At 42.9% G+C, this 17,466-nt stretch overlaps 2 protein-coding genes, 1 long non-coding RNA gene and 1 other non-coding gene across 5 annotated transcripts in view; 1 reads left to right on the forward strand and 3 right to left on the reverse strand.

The window, feature by feature from the left end:
* The window catches only part of LOC138829167 (uncharacterized), a 161,304-nt gene extending 159,808 nt beyond the window's left edge, over positions 1 to 1,496 (reverse strand). Inside the window, exon 1 of the long non-coding RNA XR_011372499.1 lies at positions 927 to 1,496. This is a non-coding gene — a long non-coding RNA (uncharacterized lncRNA). The remainder of the gene's footprint in view (positions 1 to 926) is intronic.
* On the reverse strand, positions 1,496 to 2,570 carry LOC138829329 (basic salivary proline-rich protein 3-like). Its single transcript, XM_070025702.1, has 2 exons — positions 2,514 to 2,570; positions 1,496 to 2,191 (listed from the first exon to the last, which is right to left on the reverse strand). Exons 1-2 carry the CDS (start codon positions 2,568 to 2,570, stop codon positions 1,496 to 1,498), a joined length of 753 nt encoding a protein of 250 aa, XP_069881803.1.
* Positions 1,504 to 17,251, forward strand: Ypel5 (yippee like 5). Of its 2 annotated transcripts, none has more exons than XM_070025305.1 (3): positions 1,504 to 1,584; positions 13,549 to 13,713; positions 15,405 to 17,251. In XM_070025305.1, the coding sequence occupies exons 2-3, from the start codon at positions 13,573 to 13,575 to the stop codon at positions 15,627 to 15,629; spliced, it is 366 nt and encodes a 121-aa protein (XP_069881406.1). In that variant the 5' UTR covers positions 1,504 to 1,584; positions 13,549 to 13,572; the 3' UTR covers positions 15,630 to 17,251. The 2 variants fall into 2 exon arrangements, with proteins under 2 accessions (XP_069881406.1, XP_069881405.1); XM_070025304.1 differs by lacking the exon at positions 1,504 to 1,584 and adding an exon at positions 2,503 to 2,582.
* Positions 13,425 to 13,488, reverse strand: Trnaa-ugc (transfer RNA alanine (anticodon UGC)). The gene has a single exon. It is a non-coding gene; the product is annotated as a tRNA-Ala (tRNA).
* Positions 17,252 to 17,466: the final 215 nt, after the last annotated feature.

Raw genomic sequence — 17,466 nt, forward strand, 5'->3', positions numbered from 1 at the left:
AACCTCAATTCCTGACCTATACATATTTAGGACAAGAAATAGACATGAAGACATATTTTTACATTATTCTTTTTTTTGGGGGGGGGGTCTGGTCATGGGGCCTGAACTCTGGGCCTGGGTGCTGTCCCTCAGCTCTTCAGCTCAAGGCTAGCACTCTACCATTTGAGCCACAGCGCCACTTCCAGCTTTTTTGTTTTTGCTTATGTGGTGCTGAGGAATTGAACCCAGGGCCTCAGGCATGCAAGGCAAACGTTCTACCACTGAGCCAACTTCCCAGCCCCTATTTTTACATTATTCTTAAAGTGAGCAAACAGAGATAACCAACCTGGGATATTCAATGAAATAGGTGGGAAGCCTGTCCACCTTTAACACTGATAAAGGGCTGAGGGAACAACTACCTTTTCAACAACAAATCTCAGACTTAGGAAGCAACAGTACAGAGAATTTTTGGGGGGTGGGTGGGTGGGGAGGGAGGTTTACTATGGCTTGAACTCAGGGGCTTTCCTTTAACATTTTTTCTTATCAAGGCTGGGGCTCTACCACTTGAGCCATAGCTCCATTCCCAGCTTTCTGGCAGTAAATTGGTGATAAGGCTTTCCTGCCTGGGCTGGTTTTGAACCATTATCCTCAGATCTCAGCTGAGTAGCTAGGATTTCAGGTGTGAATCACCTACTGGAGGTACCCTGCTGGAGTCTCTTTTTTTTTTTTTTTTTTTTTTTAAGACAGTCATTTCCACTGCTAAGAGTAAACTCGGAGAGTTGTAAATAAAGTCGAAAAAATACTCTTTGTTTTGTTTTTTGGCCACAAATGTTTCAGGAATTCCAAAAGGCTTCGGTTTGTAAATAGAAGAGTGGTAAGAGGAATTAGCCTCAAAGAAATGAATGACAAGGTTCCTCTTAATCTAGGGTGCATTTGAACCCAGGTACCTGCTTTGTCTAGGAAACAGCCTGTTGTTTTTCCTGGTCATCGGGCCTCACAGGCCATCAGGAAGCTAGGCCTCAGCAGCCACCTGGCGACGCTGATGACGCGCCGGAGTCCCAGCTGCCACGACGAGAAAGGCTGAGCCTTTTCCTTTAAGTAGCTGACTCACGTGGACGCTGTGTTGTGTGCTCTCAGCTGGGAGGGAGGGGGTGGATCCTCAGTCTCACCACATTGGCCGTCTCGGGAGAGGAGGCAGAGTTAGCCTCTTTGATTGGCTGTACGAGTCCGAGGTGTCAGGCCGGGGGCGGGGCGAGCAGCTGCTAGCCAGCCCCAGTTCTGCGGCTTGGGCGAGGGGTGGGCCGCCCAGCCCAGGGAAGCGGGAGTGGGGGAGGGTGAGTCAGGGAAGGGGCGGGGCCCAGAAGAAAGGGCAGGGTGCCAGAGAGAGGGGCGGGGCCTAGAAATGAAGTCTGTCCCGGACCAACCGGGAGAGCGGAATGGGGGAGGGGCGGAGCCTCGCCGGGTGATTGGCGCTGAGGCCGGGCCTGGGAGAGGCGGGGCCAAGGCTGGGGCCTGACTAAACCGGGAGCTTCGGGAGGCCGTGGGGCTTCGACCCAGCTGAGGAGCGAGGAGTCGCTGGCCGCGCCGACCTCACCGCCGCTCCGGGTGAGTGCGACGACGGGGGTTGGGCCGGGAGACGGTGGGGACGGAGGAACTCTTCGCGTCGGGTGGCTTTCAAGCCCTCGGGGAGCGGCCCGGGGCGGGGGCCCGGGCAGGAAGTGCCTCTTCCTCGCCGCGCACCTCCCGGGGTCCCGGCTCGGCCGCCCCCCCGGCCCGTGGGGGAGGCCCGCGGTGCGGGGCCGCGGCCCGGTGGGCTGGGCCCGCTGCTCTTTGTGAGGCTCCGGCGCAGCGGCCGCCGTCGGCCCGCCCCCGCCGCGCTACGGGGCGACCGGCGAGACCGCCACAGCCGCGACCCCTCGGCGCGCCCACGTCCCGGGACGGCCCCACGCCGAGCGCGGGCGGCGTCCGCGCGGGCGCCCGTCGGCGGACAGTTTGCCCCGCGCCCTCCCCCTCCCGGCCTCCCGGGCCGCCCCGCCCCCACGGCCGCCGTGCCCGCCGCCGCGTCGGGGGCGCGCTCGGGGTCGGCCTGCAGGCCCGCGCCCCGGGGCCCGGCGCGGAGTCCCCGGCGGGCGTGGGGGTCGCCGCAGCCTGAAAGACGACCCCGCCTGCTCCCAATGGCTGAGCTCGTGCCTGGCGGGGTCGGTGCCCGCCTCTGCCCCGTCGGGTAAACAGCTACCGCCTTTACCCTCTTGTACGTCGGGCTCGGGGAGACCGACGGGCAACCTGCCCCGGCCGGGCCGCAGCGCCCGCCCAGCTGTTCTACCCGTGTTTGTTGTGCCGGAGGAGGCCCCGCCACCGCCGCGCTCGCCGCCCGGCGCCTCGTGATTGGCCGGCAGGCGTCACGTGACCGTGATCAGCTGGGCCCTCTGCGGGCGGGGAGGGGGGATGGGGGGGGAGGGAAAGAAAGGGCCTCGCGGTTTCCCCTGCAGAGTTGCGGGGGGCCGGTCCATCCCTCCGCGTAGCCGTCCCGCCACCTGCTCGCGCCGGCCGGTGGGGAGGTAGGCGTGCCCTGCACACCCCCTTTCTTCCATCCTCGAGTGCAGGTGGGTAGGACGAGCGAGTATTCCGTGTCAGCAGAAGTGGGAAACTGAAATGCTACACAGATCGGTTTAGTCCCTGACACCGACTAATCTCCCTTTCAAGGGAGAGTCAGGGAAGGTGTACAGCTCATTTATTTTTAAACTTTTTCTGTTTACTGAGCCCTATTGGTAATCTGAGGATTTTTTATTCCAGGTCTCCTTGACAGACGGAAAATCTGAAGTAACCTCGGGCTAACCTTGTGTTTTTGGAAAATTAGTAGACTTGCTGGTGAAGTAACTGGGCTAATAGGATAGGTGTTAGCTAACCTGTACAGACACATATACAGGACCTCAGCTGCAACCCAGTAAAGCGGAAGCAGAAAGCACGCAGTGTTTCCAGGGCACATAATTTATGCCAGATGTGAAAAACTGTGGTGAATTCTTTTCCTAAAAGTTTTTCACATTCTGGGTCAGGTTAAAAGGAAATTAGAAAAAGACACAAAATTGAGTAACAACACAGTTTATTATTAGTTATGAATCCGGGCCCCGGTGATTCATGCCAGTAATCCTACTCCCAAGGCTGAGATCTGAGTATTAGGTTCAAAGCTAGCCTGGGCAGGCAAATCTTGCAGAGTTATACTCAATTAACCAGACAAAACCTGGTGCTTGAAAAAGCCGAGTGAGAACAGAGGCCCTGAGTTCAAGCTTCACTATCAGCCAAAACAAAATCCCAAAAAACAAAACAAAAACCCCATATAAATGTATATATGTGCACATATATAATAGATATAAATCATGAAATAAGAGTTTACAAGAAATCAAAGATTGGGCAATGAAGAGGAAGTAGGAGGCACTCTGCAATGAATTGGTAATTGCTTAGGCTTAGAAAATGAAGAGACTGGTTGCTTTTAGGCAGATAAGGACTAAAAAAATACCAGGCCTGGAACATTTACATCTAGCAAGAAAGTGGAGGCTTGTGGAATATGGCACACAGATATCCCCATTGTCTTTCTGGGTATGTTCTGGAACATCAAGTACACTGTATACACTCTTTGGAAGGAGCGAATATCTGCTTTTGTTAACTTTCATCTGGGCTACTGCCCACTACAGTTGATAACTAGCAACCTTCTTATCTGTACAAAAAGTGGTGAAATTTGTTTTAATTATTTATATGGGAAACCTAAGTTGAACTTTAACAGTAGCTTTTTGTAAACAAGATTGGTGAAATACTTATTTAAAAATAATGTTATCTGGCTGGATCATTGAGAACTTCTCTCTAGACTTATTTGCATCTACGGTTCCCTTTTTAAGTGAAAGGGAAGAGAAGCAGATTTAGAAACAAGGCCAAAAATATTCTGTGGAAAAGAAACTTAGTATTTGTTGCCTTGCCAATTAAAAAAAATTTTTTTTAAGTAAAACTTACCCCTCAAATGTTGTGAGACCTGAGGTTAATTTTTAACATATTACTGTATATTCAGTGTATTTATGCCCAGAATATCCTTTAAGGTTTTATAGTGCCTTAATTACATCAATATTTATTTCCCTGGTAATCTTATGTGGTAATTGGTGTATAATATAGGACCCAAATCTTAGCTACACAGGAATTTACTCTGACATTTGAATCAGGAAATCAGATGTTAAATTGAACTTCACATCATCTAGTTCAAAACTTTAAGCATTGTATCACAACGAACAGGAGATCATGAATTTTTCATACCAACAGACTTTTTGGGGAGATTACCAACTCAGATTGTTTGCTGACTCATAACTAATTGAGTTATATGGCTGGTCTTATATTCCAGTGATGATTAAGCAGAATTATAGAAATGTAGTAAACTTGGAAACAAGACATAAAATAAGGTATTCTACAAGGAAAGAACAAAGGCATATATAACATTCCTCTGTCACTTTAACCTTGGCAGTAAATATGTCTACAAAAACTTGAAAATTAGTTTTATGAGTAAAACTTATTTCCCTGTATAACATCAAATCAGTATAAAATAGCTACATCTGTATAATACCTGATAAAATTATAGAAGCATTGTGTTTATGATGATGATCAATATTGTAGTTAACCCAGCATTGGCAATTCTTTGGGTTTTGTTCTTTAGTATTTTTTTTTTTTTTTTTGGGTCTGCTCCTGGGGCCTGAACTCTGGGCCTGGGCGCTGTCCCTCAGCTCAAGGCTAGCACTCTACCACTTGAGCCACAGCGTCACTTCCGGCTTTTTTCTTTCTGCCTATGTGGTGCTGAGGAATTGAACCCAGGGCCTCATGCATGCAAGGCAAGCACGCTACCACTGAGCCACCTTCCCAGCCCTCTTTAGTATGTTTTGAAGGGAAGAGTCTGCAAATGGAATACTCATGGCTTCCAAATGATTCTGTTAACTGCCTCAGGAAAATGGGCAGATGTCTTCAGCCCTTCATAAACTAGGTTCTAATGTAGCAGAATTTTGTATCAGAGTTTTGGTGACTGTGTACCCCTTTTTGGTACAATGAAAACTCCCCTATGATCTATCCTGTAGTGGAATTCCTTGAAGTGTGTGTTCTGTGGATAATTCCTTTACTGGAGAGAGGTCTTTCAGAACTGGGAGGTTTTCTTTGTTTGTTTATTTGTTTGTTTTGGGTCTGGTCATGGGGCCTGAACTCTAGGTTTTCTTTGTTTGTTTATTTGTTTGTTTTGGGTCCGGTCATGGGGCCTGAACTCTGGGCCTGGGCGCTGTCCCTCAGCTCTTCAGCTCAAGAGCTAGCGCTCTACCACTTGAGCCACAGCACCACTTGCAGCTTTTTTCTTTTTGCTTATGTGGTGCTGAGGAATCGAACCCAGGGCCTCTGGCATGCAAGGCATGCGCTCTACCACTGAGCCACCTTCCCAGCCCCTGGGAGGTTTTCTTTGAAGGGTCCTATGAGATGCAAATAGATACCTATTGTTCTCCCTGATGTTTTTAATGTTGGGGGAAGTGGTGCCTCCTTTTGCTAATTCCACTTGCCAGCGTTGAGACCAAACTGGATGTTTAATTATAGGGAAGAAAAGCATTTTAAGACATAGCATGGTAGCACCAAGAGTATGAGATGCTTCGGAAGGTTTCAAGTGTTCCTCCTGATTTCTGTCCCTTCATTTCTTACATTTCTGTCAGCAAGAGGAGGTAAAAACAGTTCATTGTTTATTATTTTCTGAGCCGAGTTTCCTTATCTGTGATGGGGGAGTTGGAATGGGATATGTAGAAAAAGATAGTCTTAGTTTCACTGACCTTTGGTTAGCATTTATTGTTTGTTCTCAGAATATAGTACGTCCATTTAATTCTCATCCTTCATATATATGTGTATATATATTTTGCACATATATGTTATATGTAACTAGGTATATAAATATCAGTGTATATAGTCTTTATATAGTTCATCTTCAGCCTTTAATATTGAACTGGTTATAGAAAGTTAAGAATTTTATCTAGAAAATCCGTTTTAAACTGGGAGCAGGGAACTTTAATCTTGTCAAATGTTTCTGTTGATTCTTAAACCTAATTGTTAACAAGTTTTTGTTTTTTCTAAGAAAAAAATGGATTTCTAACTAAAAAGGTGTTCACGGCATGAATGTTTTTGAGCAGGATACTTACTTGTAAGGAGAGGAATCGTGATTATTTTGAATTTTGGGACCCCAAGTTTGTGTAGCAAACTTTGATTAGCAACTAATTAGATTGCCATTGTATCGAGAAAGCAGTTGAGTGTGTACAAACGTGGATGGCTGTGAGCCAAAGACGTTTTATCACTATTTGTTAGACTTTCACGTAATGCTTCTGTGTCACAAAATATTCCTTGTTTTGTTTCTTTTATCATTCATTTAAAAAGTAAAGAACTAATTTTTAGCTTAGACGGGAGCAAACTACATTTGGCCCATGGGCCTATGTTTGCTCATCCCTGCTTTTAAGGAAAATACAGACTAAAAATACAGTCATGTTTCAGTTGTGTATATATACAAGTGTATATACACAAGAAATAGACTTCTTAGAGAATTACTTAATGACCTACAAACTAAGAAATTATATAATCTGTCATGTCCAGTGGTTTGTTTTTTTTTTTGATAGTCCTGGGGCTGGGGCTTGAAATCAGAGCCTGTACTACTGTCCCTGAGCTTCTTTGCTCAAGGCTAGCACTCCACCACTTGAGCCCCAGCACCACTTCCTGTGTTTTCTGTGTATGTGGTACTGAGGAATCGAACCCAGGGCTTCATGAATGCTAGGTAAACAATCTACCACTGAGCCATATTCCCAGCCCATGTCCAGTTTTAATATAGTACATTCCTGGGGATTTTGTCTTTCATAGATTACTGAAAGAGAAATATCTTTTTTTTTCTTATTTAAATTCTGTAAATTAAAATACAAAAGTAGAGGTCCTAAAATCTGCTTCCCCCAGAAACTCCTGGCAAAAATAGGAATTTGAAGTTCTAATCAAAGGGAGGTATTTGGGAAGAATAAGTTGAAAACATTACTGAAATATGATCTACAGATCACTAATGAATTCACTTATATTTTTAACCTGGCCCTTGACAATTTCAGGTAAGAGGATATACTGAGACTACCACTCTCCCACCCCCAGCTAAATGAGTAATTTTCTTATTTCAGACTGTAAGCTGTGCAAAACTAGAATGGAAGTCTTATTTTTAAAAATTAAGATTATTGCCAGGCACTGGTGGCTCACACTTGTAATCCTTGCTACTTAGGAGGCTGAGATCTAAGGATTGTGGTTCAAAGTCAGCCTAGGCTGGAAAGTCTGAGACTCTTTATCTCCAATTAATCACCAGAAAACTGGAAGTGGCAGTGTGGCTCAAGTGGTAGAGTGCTCACCTTGAGCTGAAGAGCTGAGGGACAGCACCCAGGCCCAGAGTTCAAGCCCCATGATGGACAAAAATAAAAATAAATAAAAAATAAGATTATCAAATTACTGGGTTTTACTTGAAATGCTGATGTGGAAGGGAGCATGTTAAGTAAACCTGAGCATTTGTTTTGGGTTTGGCCATAATTTCCTCCATAAACCTTGAACAGCAGCACTGATAAGTACCACAAAGCACCCATTTTTCCTACTGTGGGACACAATAAGGTTCCTCAGAATCAACAGAGAAAGGACATCTGTGAAAGCTTTCACTCCATTTCAGAAGTATGTGGCTGAAGGGACTTGAGATTCTACTAAGGCAAGTAAAGTGATTGGCATATGTGGGAGATATTTTGGATGTAAAAATAATCACAGAAAACAGATTAGTGCTTGCTGGTTGCTGAGTGTGGGAGAAGGGGTTGGCTACAGACTGGTCTGTGGGAAATGGAAGTATTCTAAAGCTTGTTTGTGGTAGCGGTGTTACATCTTTGTAAAATTGCTACAAATTATTGGACAGCACACTTAGAATAAACTTTATCATATGTAAACCATGGTTTTTTATTTTTTGTAGTGCTGAGGAGATGGTAAGGATAGAACTTACACCCAGGCCTCTTGGATAAATACCAGCAAGCATTCTTCCACTGAACTCCACACCCCAAGCCCAGTAAAGTTGGTTTTTGTTCATTTTTAAGAAGCAGCTCTAGCTAGGTATACTGGCACACAGTTCTCATACCAGCATTCAGGAAGCTAAGGCCTGTCCTACAACATTCCAGGTCAACCTGCACTGTAATTTTGAGACCCTGTCTCATAAAAAGCACTATTTTTATCCTGTCAAAAACACTTTCAAATTTTATAGAGAAGCAGTCTTTATGAGCACATTCTTCTGGTCTTAATTCAGCACAATTGTGGTGGCATTTGTGCTTGTGTGTTTAATAGACACACGGACCATGAAGTAAAACCTAGATAGGGTAAATTTGATGTCTGTAGAGGGTTGTTTCTGTTTTTGTTTTATTATCAGTTTTGCAGTCACTTGTTCTCCCTAATCTAGGAGGTTGTGATTGATTGTGGTCTCCTAGGATTAAGGAGCACTGGTAGAAGAGCCTAGAGTGGGGAGGAGGGAAAAGACAGAATCCCATAGCCCAAAAATTCAGTTACCAGACGGTGACTGAGTAAGAAGAACTGGTGGAGCAAGATTTACTTCAGAGCCTTGTTTGGCCACTTTGGAAAGTGAACAATCAATTTCTTTATTTTTCTTTTTTGATCTTTTATTTATATTCAATTTTTAGAATAAAGTTGAAATGCATTTTAATGGTCATAACAACTGGACTGTAATACACTTGAAATGGAATGGTGAACTGAGCAAGTACCCAGTCTTTATTTCATCAATAACAGCAGGGCAATGTCTGCCTTAAGAATTGTCATAATTTGACTGGGAATGTAGCTTAGTGGTAGAGTGCTTGCCTAGCATGCATAAAGCCCTGGGTTGGATTCCGCAGTGCCATAAAAATAGAAAAATTTGGAACTGGGGGCTGGGAAGGTGGCTCAGTGGTAGAGCGCTTGCCTTGCATGCTCAAGGCCCTGGGTTCGATTCCTCAGCACCACATAAGAAAAAAGCCGGAAGTGGCACTATGGCTCAAGTGGTAGAGTGCTAGCCTTAAGCTGAAGAGCTGAGGGACAGCGCCCAGGCCCAGAGTTCAGGCTCCACAACCGGACCCCCCCCCCCCCAAAAAAGAAAAATTTGGAAGTGGTGCTGTTGCTCAAGAGGTAGAGCGCTAGCCTTGAGCAAAAGAAGTCCAGGCCCTGAGTTCAAGTCCTCGGACTGGCAAAAAAAAATTGTTACAACTGAATGATATTTAATATATACGAAGTCCTATAGAGTTAGTAAATATTAGTTCTGAGGCAAAGTTCACTATCATCAAAGAAGCCTGATTCTGAAGTGGTGAGTTAGCTTTTTAGTGACCTTCCTCGTCAAAGGATAAAGTGTGGCTGCCTTAATCCATTCAAGCTTCTGTTTCCAGATGCTATAGACTGGAGTTTCTTTAGCTTGGTTTGGAGGCTGGGGATTTTAGGATCAAGGCACTAGCAGATTTGGTGTCTGATAAGTAAGGGTCTATTTTGAGGTCATTGATAGTGTCATCCAGCTGTGTCCTTACCTGATCTGATAGAAAGGGGCAAGGTAGCCCCCTCTGGGGCCTCTTTTGAGGACAGTAATCTCCTGAGTGTTCTGCTCTTAGGACCCAATCAACATTAAATGCCATGACACTGGTGATTAAGATGCAACATAAATTTTGCAGGGACACATAGTAATGACATTCTAGTTGATGTAATCCTCTTGAGAGATTGAATAGTTTTAAGTCAGTACTAGGTTCAATTTCTAACCTTGCAAAGCTAATGCTTAACCCTAGAACCTAATGTCAGTGCAGAAGTTTTTATACTTCTTAAAGATTAGACTTTATAACATTCTAGTTTGTCTTTTTTGGCAAAATCCCCCACATTTTACAGTTTAAAAATACATAGATAGAACTCTATAAATGGCAACCACACTCAGAATAGTGTAACATAAGGTTCTGCCCAGATATATTTTTGGTTGTGGGTAATGAATCATATAATTGGATCCAGTAAAAATACTTTGGTGAAGAGTCAAAATAGACTGAATTTGAAGCAGGATAAAAGAAGGCATATTAAATCTTTTTTGCCCAGTACCAAATGGTCAGTCACAGCTGTATTGTATATAATTTGAGCCAAAAATAGAAAGGCTTCTGTAGAAGGTATAGAGAGCATTCATTTGAAGTGGATGACATTTTCCACAACACTTTTATTTGCCAAGCTCAGTACAGAAACATCTAGTTAGTACTGCATTAGGATTGAAGTAAATTACAATATGAAAATGTAACAAGTTCGAAGGAAAATGAGCTTTGATTGTTTGTTTGTTTTGGGTCCGGTCGTGGGGCCTGAACTCTGGGCCTGGGTGCTGTCCCTCAGCTCTTCAGCTCAAGGCAAACACTCTACCACTTGAGCCACAGCGCCACTTCCGGCTTTTTTCTTTTTGCGTATGTGGTGCTGAGGAATCGAACCCAGGGCCTCTGGCATGCAAAGCAAGCGCTCTACCACTGAGCCACCTTCCCAGCCCGGAAAATGAGCTTTGAAATAAGACCTAGAAGCTCTAGCTGGCTGTGACCCCTCAAGTGAAACATCTGAGAGAGCTGAATACCTTTGTTACTGAGACCGGAAATACCTTGCTGTGGAGTCCTTCCTGGAAATCATCAGTATGCACAAACAACCATAATGAATCATCATTCACAAATTTGTTGAATGATTTTTGTTTTGTTCTTGTCAGTCATGAGGCTTGAACTCTGGGCCTAGGCTCTATTCCTGAACTCTTCAGCTCAAGGCAAGCATCTACCACTTGAGCCACAGTACCACTTCCAGTTTTCTGGTGGTTAATTGGAGATAAGAGTCTCACAGATTTTCCGGGCTGGATTTGATCTGTGATCCTCAGATCTTAGCCTTCCTGAGTAGCGAGGATTACAGGTGTGAGCCACCAGCACCAGGCTCTGTTGAATGTTTTATTTGTATTGTGTGAGTCTCATAAATGCAAGGTAAGGTGATTGTATAAAACAGGAAAATGAGCAAATGAAATGGTCTAGGAATGGGAGTGGGGGAGTGGAGGAAGCAGGGAAGGAGTAGTTACTGCTCATCTCTAGTCAGTTGTTGCCCTAGGAGGATACTATGTGCTAGGAAAGTGCTATACCACTTGTTACACAGTCTGATTTATATACAGCAGCTATTTATGTTGTTTATTAAGCATCTGGAAAAAGTAAAGCTGGAGTTTTACAGGTGATAAGATAGGCAATAAGGATTAGTTTTTATTATTGTGTAGAAATGTAATTGGAAAGGTAAATTACTATTTTTAGTCTAAGGTTTACTTCTTGTGATTCTTGATAATGCCTTGGTTTTCCTTTTCATAGCTTCAAATGGTAATTGTATTCATTAAATTTTTGTATTCCTTATTAAGCTTTATGCTTAATGTTTGCGGGGAGTCATAATGATGATTATTAATGATTACACAGAGGAAGTCTGTAGAATGTTTTTTGTTTTGGTGATGGGGGGGGGGATAGTACTGGGAAGGGTTTCACACTTGTTAGGCAGGCACTCTACTATTTGAGCCAGCCCTTGGAATTTTTCTTTTTAAATTTATGACAGTGGAGTACAGACTTTCTGCCCTTCCCAACCCTACCCCAAGAGGCAACTATATCTGCCTTGCATATCATATTAAAGATTTATAAGATTAAATACTTAGGAGCTGATAACTATACTTCAGAATAGTTTTTAAAATGAAGGCTGAAGTATATTCTTGAGTATATCTATATCCTTAAGCATATTTCCTAGGATAATTAATTATGATGTATATAAGGAGTTAGTTTTTAACTTATAACTTTGCCCGTGCCCAGTTTGATTGTTCAGCAGACACTTACTTAAGCTACTATGCCTTCAGTCCTGCTCTTTGCTAGTTTTTTTGTTTGTTTTTGTCAGTCATGGGGCCTGAACTCTGGGCCTGGGCACTGTCCCTTAGCTCTTCAGCTCAAGGCTAGCACTCTACCGCTTGAGCCACAGCACCACTTCTGGCTTTTTCTGCTTATGTGGTGCTGAGGAATCGAACCCAGGGCCTCAGGCATGCAAGGCAAGCGCTCTACCACTGAGCCACCTTCCTACCCCCTTTGCTAATTATTTTGGAGACAGATTCTCATGGATTTCTCTGTCCAGGCTACCTAGGATTACAAGTATGGACCATTGGTGCCCAGCTTTTCTAACTTAAAAATATTAAAATAAGATTATTGTAGTTTCACAAATTTGTTAAAAAAAATTGAGTGTTTCAGCACTTTTGTGATTTATTCTATCCATAGAGTTTGAAGCTAAGTTCTGTATGGACAATAAAAGTAACCTTTCCCTTTTCTTTTTTTGATGCTGTAGTCCTATGCCAGGCCTAGACCATCTTGGATCCTCTTTTTATGGGGATGTTAATGGGAAGTAATGGAAGAACTTTGTCTTGAAATTGGGTAGCATTGCATTCCAGCTGATTTTCTGTATTTTAACAACCGTATAACCTTTGACCAGTTAATAGCCTTTTTTGATTGGCTTAGAGTCATCTCTGGGGGCAGTAACAATCTCTGAGCTATGTTAGTTTTAAAATAAACCATGGTGCTGCCTAGACCGTTGTACTCAAAATTAGTGCCATCACCACTATATAGTTTTTGGTGCATCTAGTAACCAGATTTATTCACCTTTTGCTCCCAGACTCTGTGTGTGTGTGTGTGTGTGTGTGTGTGTGTGTGTGTGTGTGTGTGTGTGTGTGTGTGTGTGTGTGTGTGTGTGTGTGTGTGTGTGTGTGTGTGTGTGTGTGTGTGTGCGCGCGCGCGCGTGCGTGTGTGCGTGTGTGTGAATGTGTGTGTGTGCACATATGTGCATGTGGCCTCAAGCATGTTTGGCAAGTGTTTCACCACTATATTTTCTGCCCTTGTTTGTCAGTTATCCTTTGTATCCACTCAGTCCCCACACCTTTTCTGGAATTAACACATTCTCAGAATGTATTCTTAAATATCTGTGCTACATGTTTGTTCTTTCTTTGTCTTTGTACCAGTGTTTTGTTATTCATTTTCTGAAATTCCACTTTCCATATTTTTTCCAGTGATAACATTCTTTCTGCTTCTAAAAGGGTTTTAGTTTGGCATCTGCCAGTTTGTCCAAAGTTCAAACTTTAGAACCTTTTGTTCAGGGTCAGCTGTTTCACATAGCAAATACTGAGAAGCAAAGATGACATATATAAATGGTTCTCTATGACATTGCCCAGATGGAAGCTAGCTAGCCAATTTTTTAATTTTTTTTTTTGGGGGTCCCGTCGTGGGGCCTGAACTCTGGGCCTGGGCGCTGTCCCTCAGCTCTTCAGCTCAAGGCAAGCGCTCTGCCACTTGAGCCACAGTGCCACTTCTGGCTTTTTGCTTATGTGGTGCTGGGAATCGAACCCAGGGCCTCATGCGTGCAAGGCAAGTACTCTACCACTGAGCCACCTTCCCAGCCTCAGCTAGCCAATTTTTAATCATAATGATTTCATTTTCTATTTGCTCCTAGGTTTTTAGAACTTCAGCTATCAAAATGGGAAGAATTTTCCTTGATCATATTGGTGGTACTCGCCTGTTTTCTTGTGCAAACTGTGATACGATCCTCACCAACCGCTCAGAACTCATCTCCACCCGGTTTACAGGTGCCACTGGTAGAGCATTTCTTTTTAACAAGGTTGGTAAGAAAAAAAGTTTCATTCCTAAATTAAATGGCTATATTTGACAGCAACACCAGAGTACCCTCCTTAGAACTGCAGATACCGAGAAGAGCCAGAATGAGCTTAAATCTATAGAATTGATCGCTCACTGCTTATGTTGTTAGGAGACCTTATGAAGCATTAGTAGAAAGTGACATATATTTTCCATACTAGGGACTGAACCCAGGCCCTTGTGTATGCTAGGTAAGCATTCTATCACTTGAGCTATACTCCCAGTTGTTTTGAGAATCTTGCTGTTACCTTTGCCTGTACTGGCCTCAAACCTGTGCTTCTCCAGTCACTGCCTCCTGAGTAGCTGGGATTACAAGCATGTGTAGCCACTCCTAATTTGGAATGTAACTTCAAAAGGATTAAAGAATTCCTTACATGAAGAATTATGTGTTTCCCTTGAGCTTTTACTTAAATACAGAAGAGGGGTTCTGCTGCAGAGGGTAGCCATCTATTTCTGAAAATAAAATTTGCTGTTAATAGGCTGGGAAGGTATCTCAGTGGTAGAGTGCTTCCCTTGCATGCATGAGGCCCTAGGTTCGATTCCTCTGCACCATATAAGTAGAAAAAGCCGGGGCTGGGAAGGTGGCTCAGTGGTAGAGCGCTTGCCTTGCATGCTCAAGGCCCTGGGTTCGATTCCTCAGCACCACATAAGCAAAAAGAAAAAAGCCGGAAGTGGCGCTGTGGCTCAAGTGGTAGAGCGCTAGCCTTGAGCTGAAGAGCTGAGGGACAGCACCCAGGCCCAGAGTTCAGGCCCCACGACTGGACCCCCCCCCCCCCCAAAAAAAAAGAAAAAGCCGGATGTGGCACTGTGGCTCAAATAGTAGAGTGTTAGCCTTGAACTGAAGAGCTGAGGGACAGTACCCAAGCCTAGAGGTCAAGCCCCACGACCAAAAAATAAATGAGTATTGATATAAAACAACCATACCTGTTCATTTATATATTATCTATTGCTGTGTTGACACTACAGTACCAGAGTTAAATAGTTCCAGTAAAGTCCAGAGAGCCTTCGAAGCCAAAAATATTTAACATCTGGTTGCAGGAAAGTAAAGTATAGAGGATTGTTGGTTATTTAGCATCATTAGAAATTCATCACAGACTGTCTTAGAACCCACTTCCTGTGTTCATTGTCCTTGAACTTATTTGAAAACTGTTTTTGCACTGAGTAGTTTAATAGGCTAAGTATCCTGATCTAATTTTTATATAAAACTTATTCTCAGAAACATATTTGACAAACATTTTCTGGAACATGGATGGTGTAATATGTTCTTTTACATCTATTTATCTGCAGTTAAAATCATTAAATACTATACAGTAGTAGTTGGACTGAATCCTACATTTTGTGACTCCCAATTCCAGGACTCTTTTTTTTTTTCACTACAATACAAAAATACAACTAGCTTGTGTATAAATAGTATAAAATGGCTAGTACAACAAGGCATGGTTCCATTAGATGACCAATACAGTGCAATTGGCAATGTTTATCTCTCCTAGCAACATGAAAAAATCAGCTGTTGAGAAGGGTATTGTGGGTTTGACTGAAGTAGCAACATCTGTTTTCTCTTCTGAAGTCGATGTTACTGCACCAACCATAATAGTGTGTACTTACTTGACAAATAACATACATGCCTTTGCCATTCTCTTTCTGTATGTTTTTTAGGTAGTTAATCTGCAGTACAGTGAAGTTCAAGATCGAGTCATGCTCACTGGCCGCCACATGGTTCGAGATGTGAGCTGCAAAAACTGCAATAGCAAACTGGGATGGATCTATGAGTTTGCCACTGAAGACAGCCAGCGTTATAAGGAAGGCCGTGTGATCCTGGAACGTGCTCTAGTTCGAGAGAGTGAGGGCTTTGAGGAGCATGTACCATCAGATAACTCTTGAAGAAAAAGAGATAAATCCATCTTTTCCCAGGTTTCCTTCACTGAAAACAAATCTACTTACATACACTGTCACCTTAGCATCAGAGTCGGATTCATGAACTGCGGAACAAGAGGTTGTGAGAATCTAAGATGGAACCTTTCTCTCTTTTTTTAATTTTGTATTTTCCATCCAACAGCAGTGTGTAGAGAATATGATGCACATGCCATTAATTTTTTTCCCTTCGTTTACATCTTGAGGCAGAAGAGTCTCTGCAACTACATGGTAGGCTATGTGAGGAAAAAAATTGGGGCTATTAGAGTGGAAAAAGTGTGTTTTATGTAAACTTTGATGGAGAATATGTCAGGAGCATGGTTTTAAAACTTATTTGGGCTTCATTTTAAAACTTTTTTTTTTAACCCAGTTATTTCACTTGATTTGCTAGCTTCAGAGAAGAGATCCGAATCTGTGCCCAGCGCTAAAGGCTCAGTGTTAGTATGGCTTGTGCTGGCCAGTGTGCCATATTCTTGTTGGAGATGAACTGTAGCACCAGAGCCCATTTTTTCTTGTCAGTCTTGACCCAAAGATGTCACCATTCCCAGTTGCTTGTCACCACATAATTGGTGTTGATTGGAAATTTTTTTCGAAATGGGGCAGAAGTGCTTGGTTGTCTTTTTCCATGTAACTTAAGCATAGTAATATAAATAAAGTAATAGTTGGATGTTTTTGGTCCTGTGTTGCTTTTAAAAACACCTTACAGAAGAGCAGAGTATTTGATACGTAACTTTTATAGTAGTTAAGTGCTTTTTCCATACCTTACACTAAATTGAGACTGTAGAGGATATTTGTATAAATGAAAGTATACTGTTTAAATCCCCACAGTATTTCGAAAACAGTTGGATGGAACATCAGTGTATATCCATGCAGAAAGCCTTTAATCTGCATCTGTTTTAAAAGGAGGGGCAAAACATTTTAACCCCTCAGTTTTTCATTGACATTGAGGTCTACGGATCCTATGCGTTTTCACCCAAAGGTCTAGATCTCATATTAGCCTTACCTTTTTTCAGATCTTCCCTTAAAAGTTCAGTTAATTGGCTTTGAACTGTACTTGGTACTCTCAGGTGAGAAGGGGTCGTCAAATTTGACTCAGGGTGTTAGCCCCAAATTTTAAGACATTATAAAGTATTAATGTATAAGTATTTCCTTGTCCAAACTGCTAGGATATACTAGGTATCCTAGTATTTGCTTTTGGAACATCTGACAGCAAAAATGGCTAATTGTCAAATGAGTGCATGAATGTTTGCATGTTCAGTTTTCAAGATGTCTAGAAAGGAAATTTGCTTCCGTTGAATTAGTGAAAGCTTTCTGTCATTGATATTAGTGACTTCTGAGTACAGTTAAGCTTTGGGCTCTTGGTTAGAGGCATTAAGTAGGTATAGTATAATATTGCATTTGAAGTAAGTTGGACACAGATTGTCTCTGTTCTGCGATAATGAATGAAATCTTGAAGCCTTGAGAAACAGCATTCATTTCCATTGATTTCCATACTGGCCTTTGGTGAAATGCAGATACCTATACCTAGAAGCATGCCTTACCTACAGCACTGTGTGCATTTGCTGTCAAAATAAAGTATATTTTGTCTTGCATTGGTGCAATACTGCTAATTATTTCCCACTGATCTTATTAATGATCATTTTTTAAAAATCTCTGAACAAACACTCCATGCCTTTGAATGGCTATTGCTTTCTGTGCTTGGAAGTGATAAAATGACCATTCTTTGTTAACTCTGCCTAAGTTATGCCAAAAATATTTGAGTTTGCCCTTATTAACTTCTCTGAGCTCATTTTGCCTGGGAGATAGA

The sequence above is a fragment of the Dipodomys merriami genome, unplaced genomic scaffold (assembly GCF_024711535.1).
Source record: "Dipodomys merriami isolate MVZ:Mamm:240054 unplaced genomic scaffold, mDipMer1.0.p SCAF_17, whole genome shotgun sequence".
NCBI classification, from domain to species: domain Eukaryota; kingdom Metazoa; phylum Chordata; class Mammalia; order Rodentia; family Heteromyidae; genus Dipodomys; species Dipodomys merriami.

Coding starts and splice junctions, on each gene's coding strand:
- LOC138829329 (XM_070025702.1), bottom strand. CDS start 2,570: ATGGAAGAAAGGGGGTGTGCAGGGCACGCCTACCTCCCCACCGGCCGG. Junction 2,192..2,513: donor CCACCGGCCGGCGCGAGCAG/GTGGCGGGACGG, acceptor CCGACGGGGCAG/AGGCGGGCACCGACCCCGCC.
- Ypel5 (XM_070025305.1), top strand. CDS start 13,573: ATGGGAAGAATTTTCCTTGATCATATTGGTGGTACTCGCCTGTTTTCT. Junction 13,714..15,404: donor GAGCATTTCTTTTTAACAAG/GTTGGTAAGAAA, acceptor TATGTTTTTTAG/GTAGTTAATCTGCAGTACAG.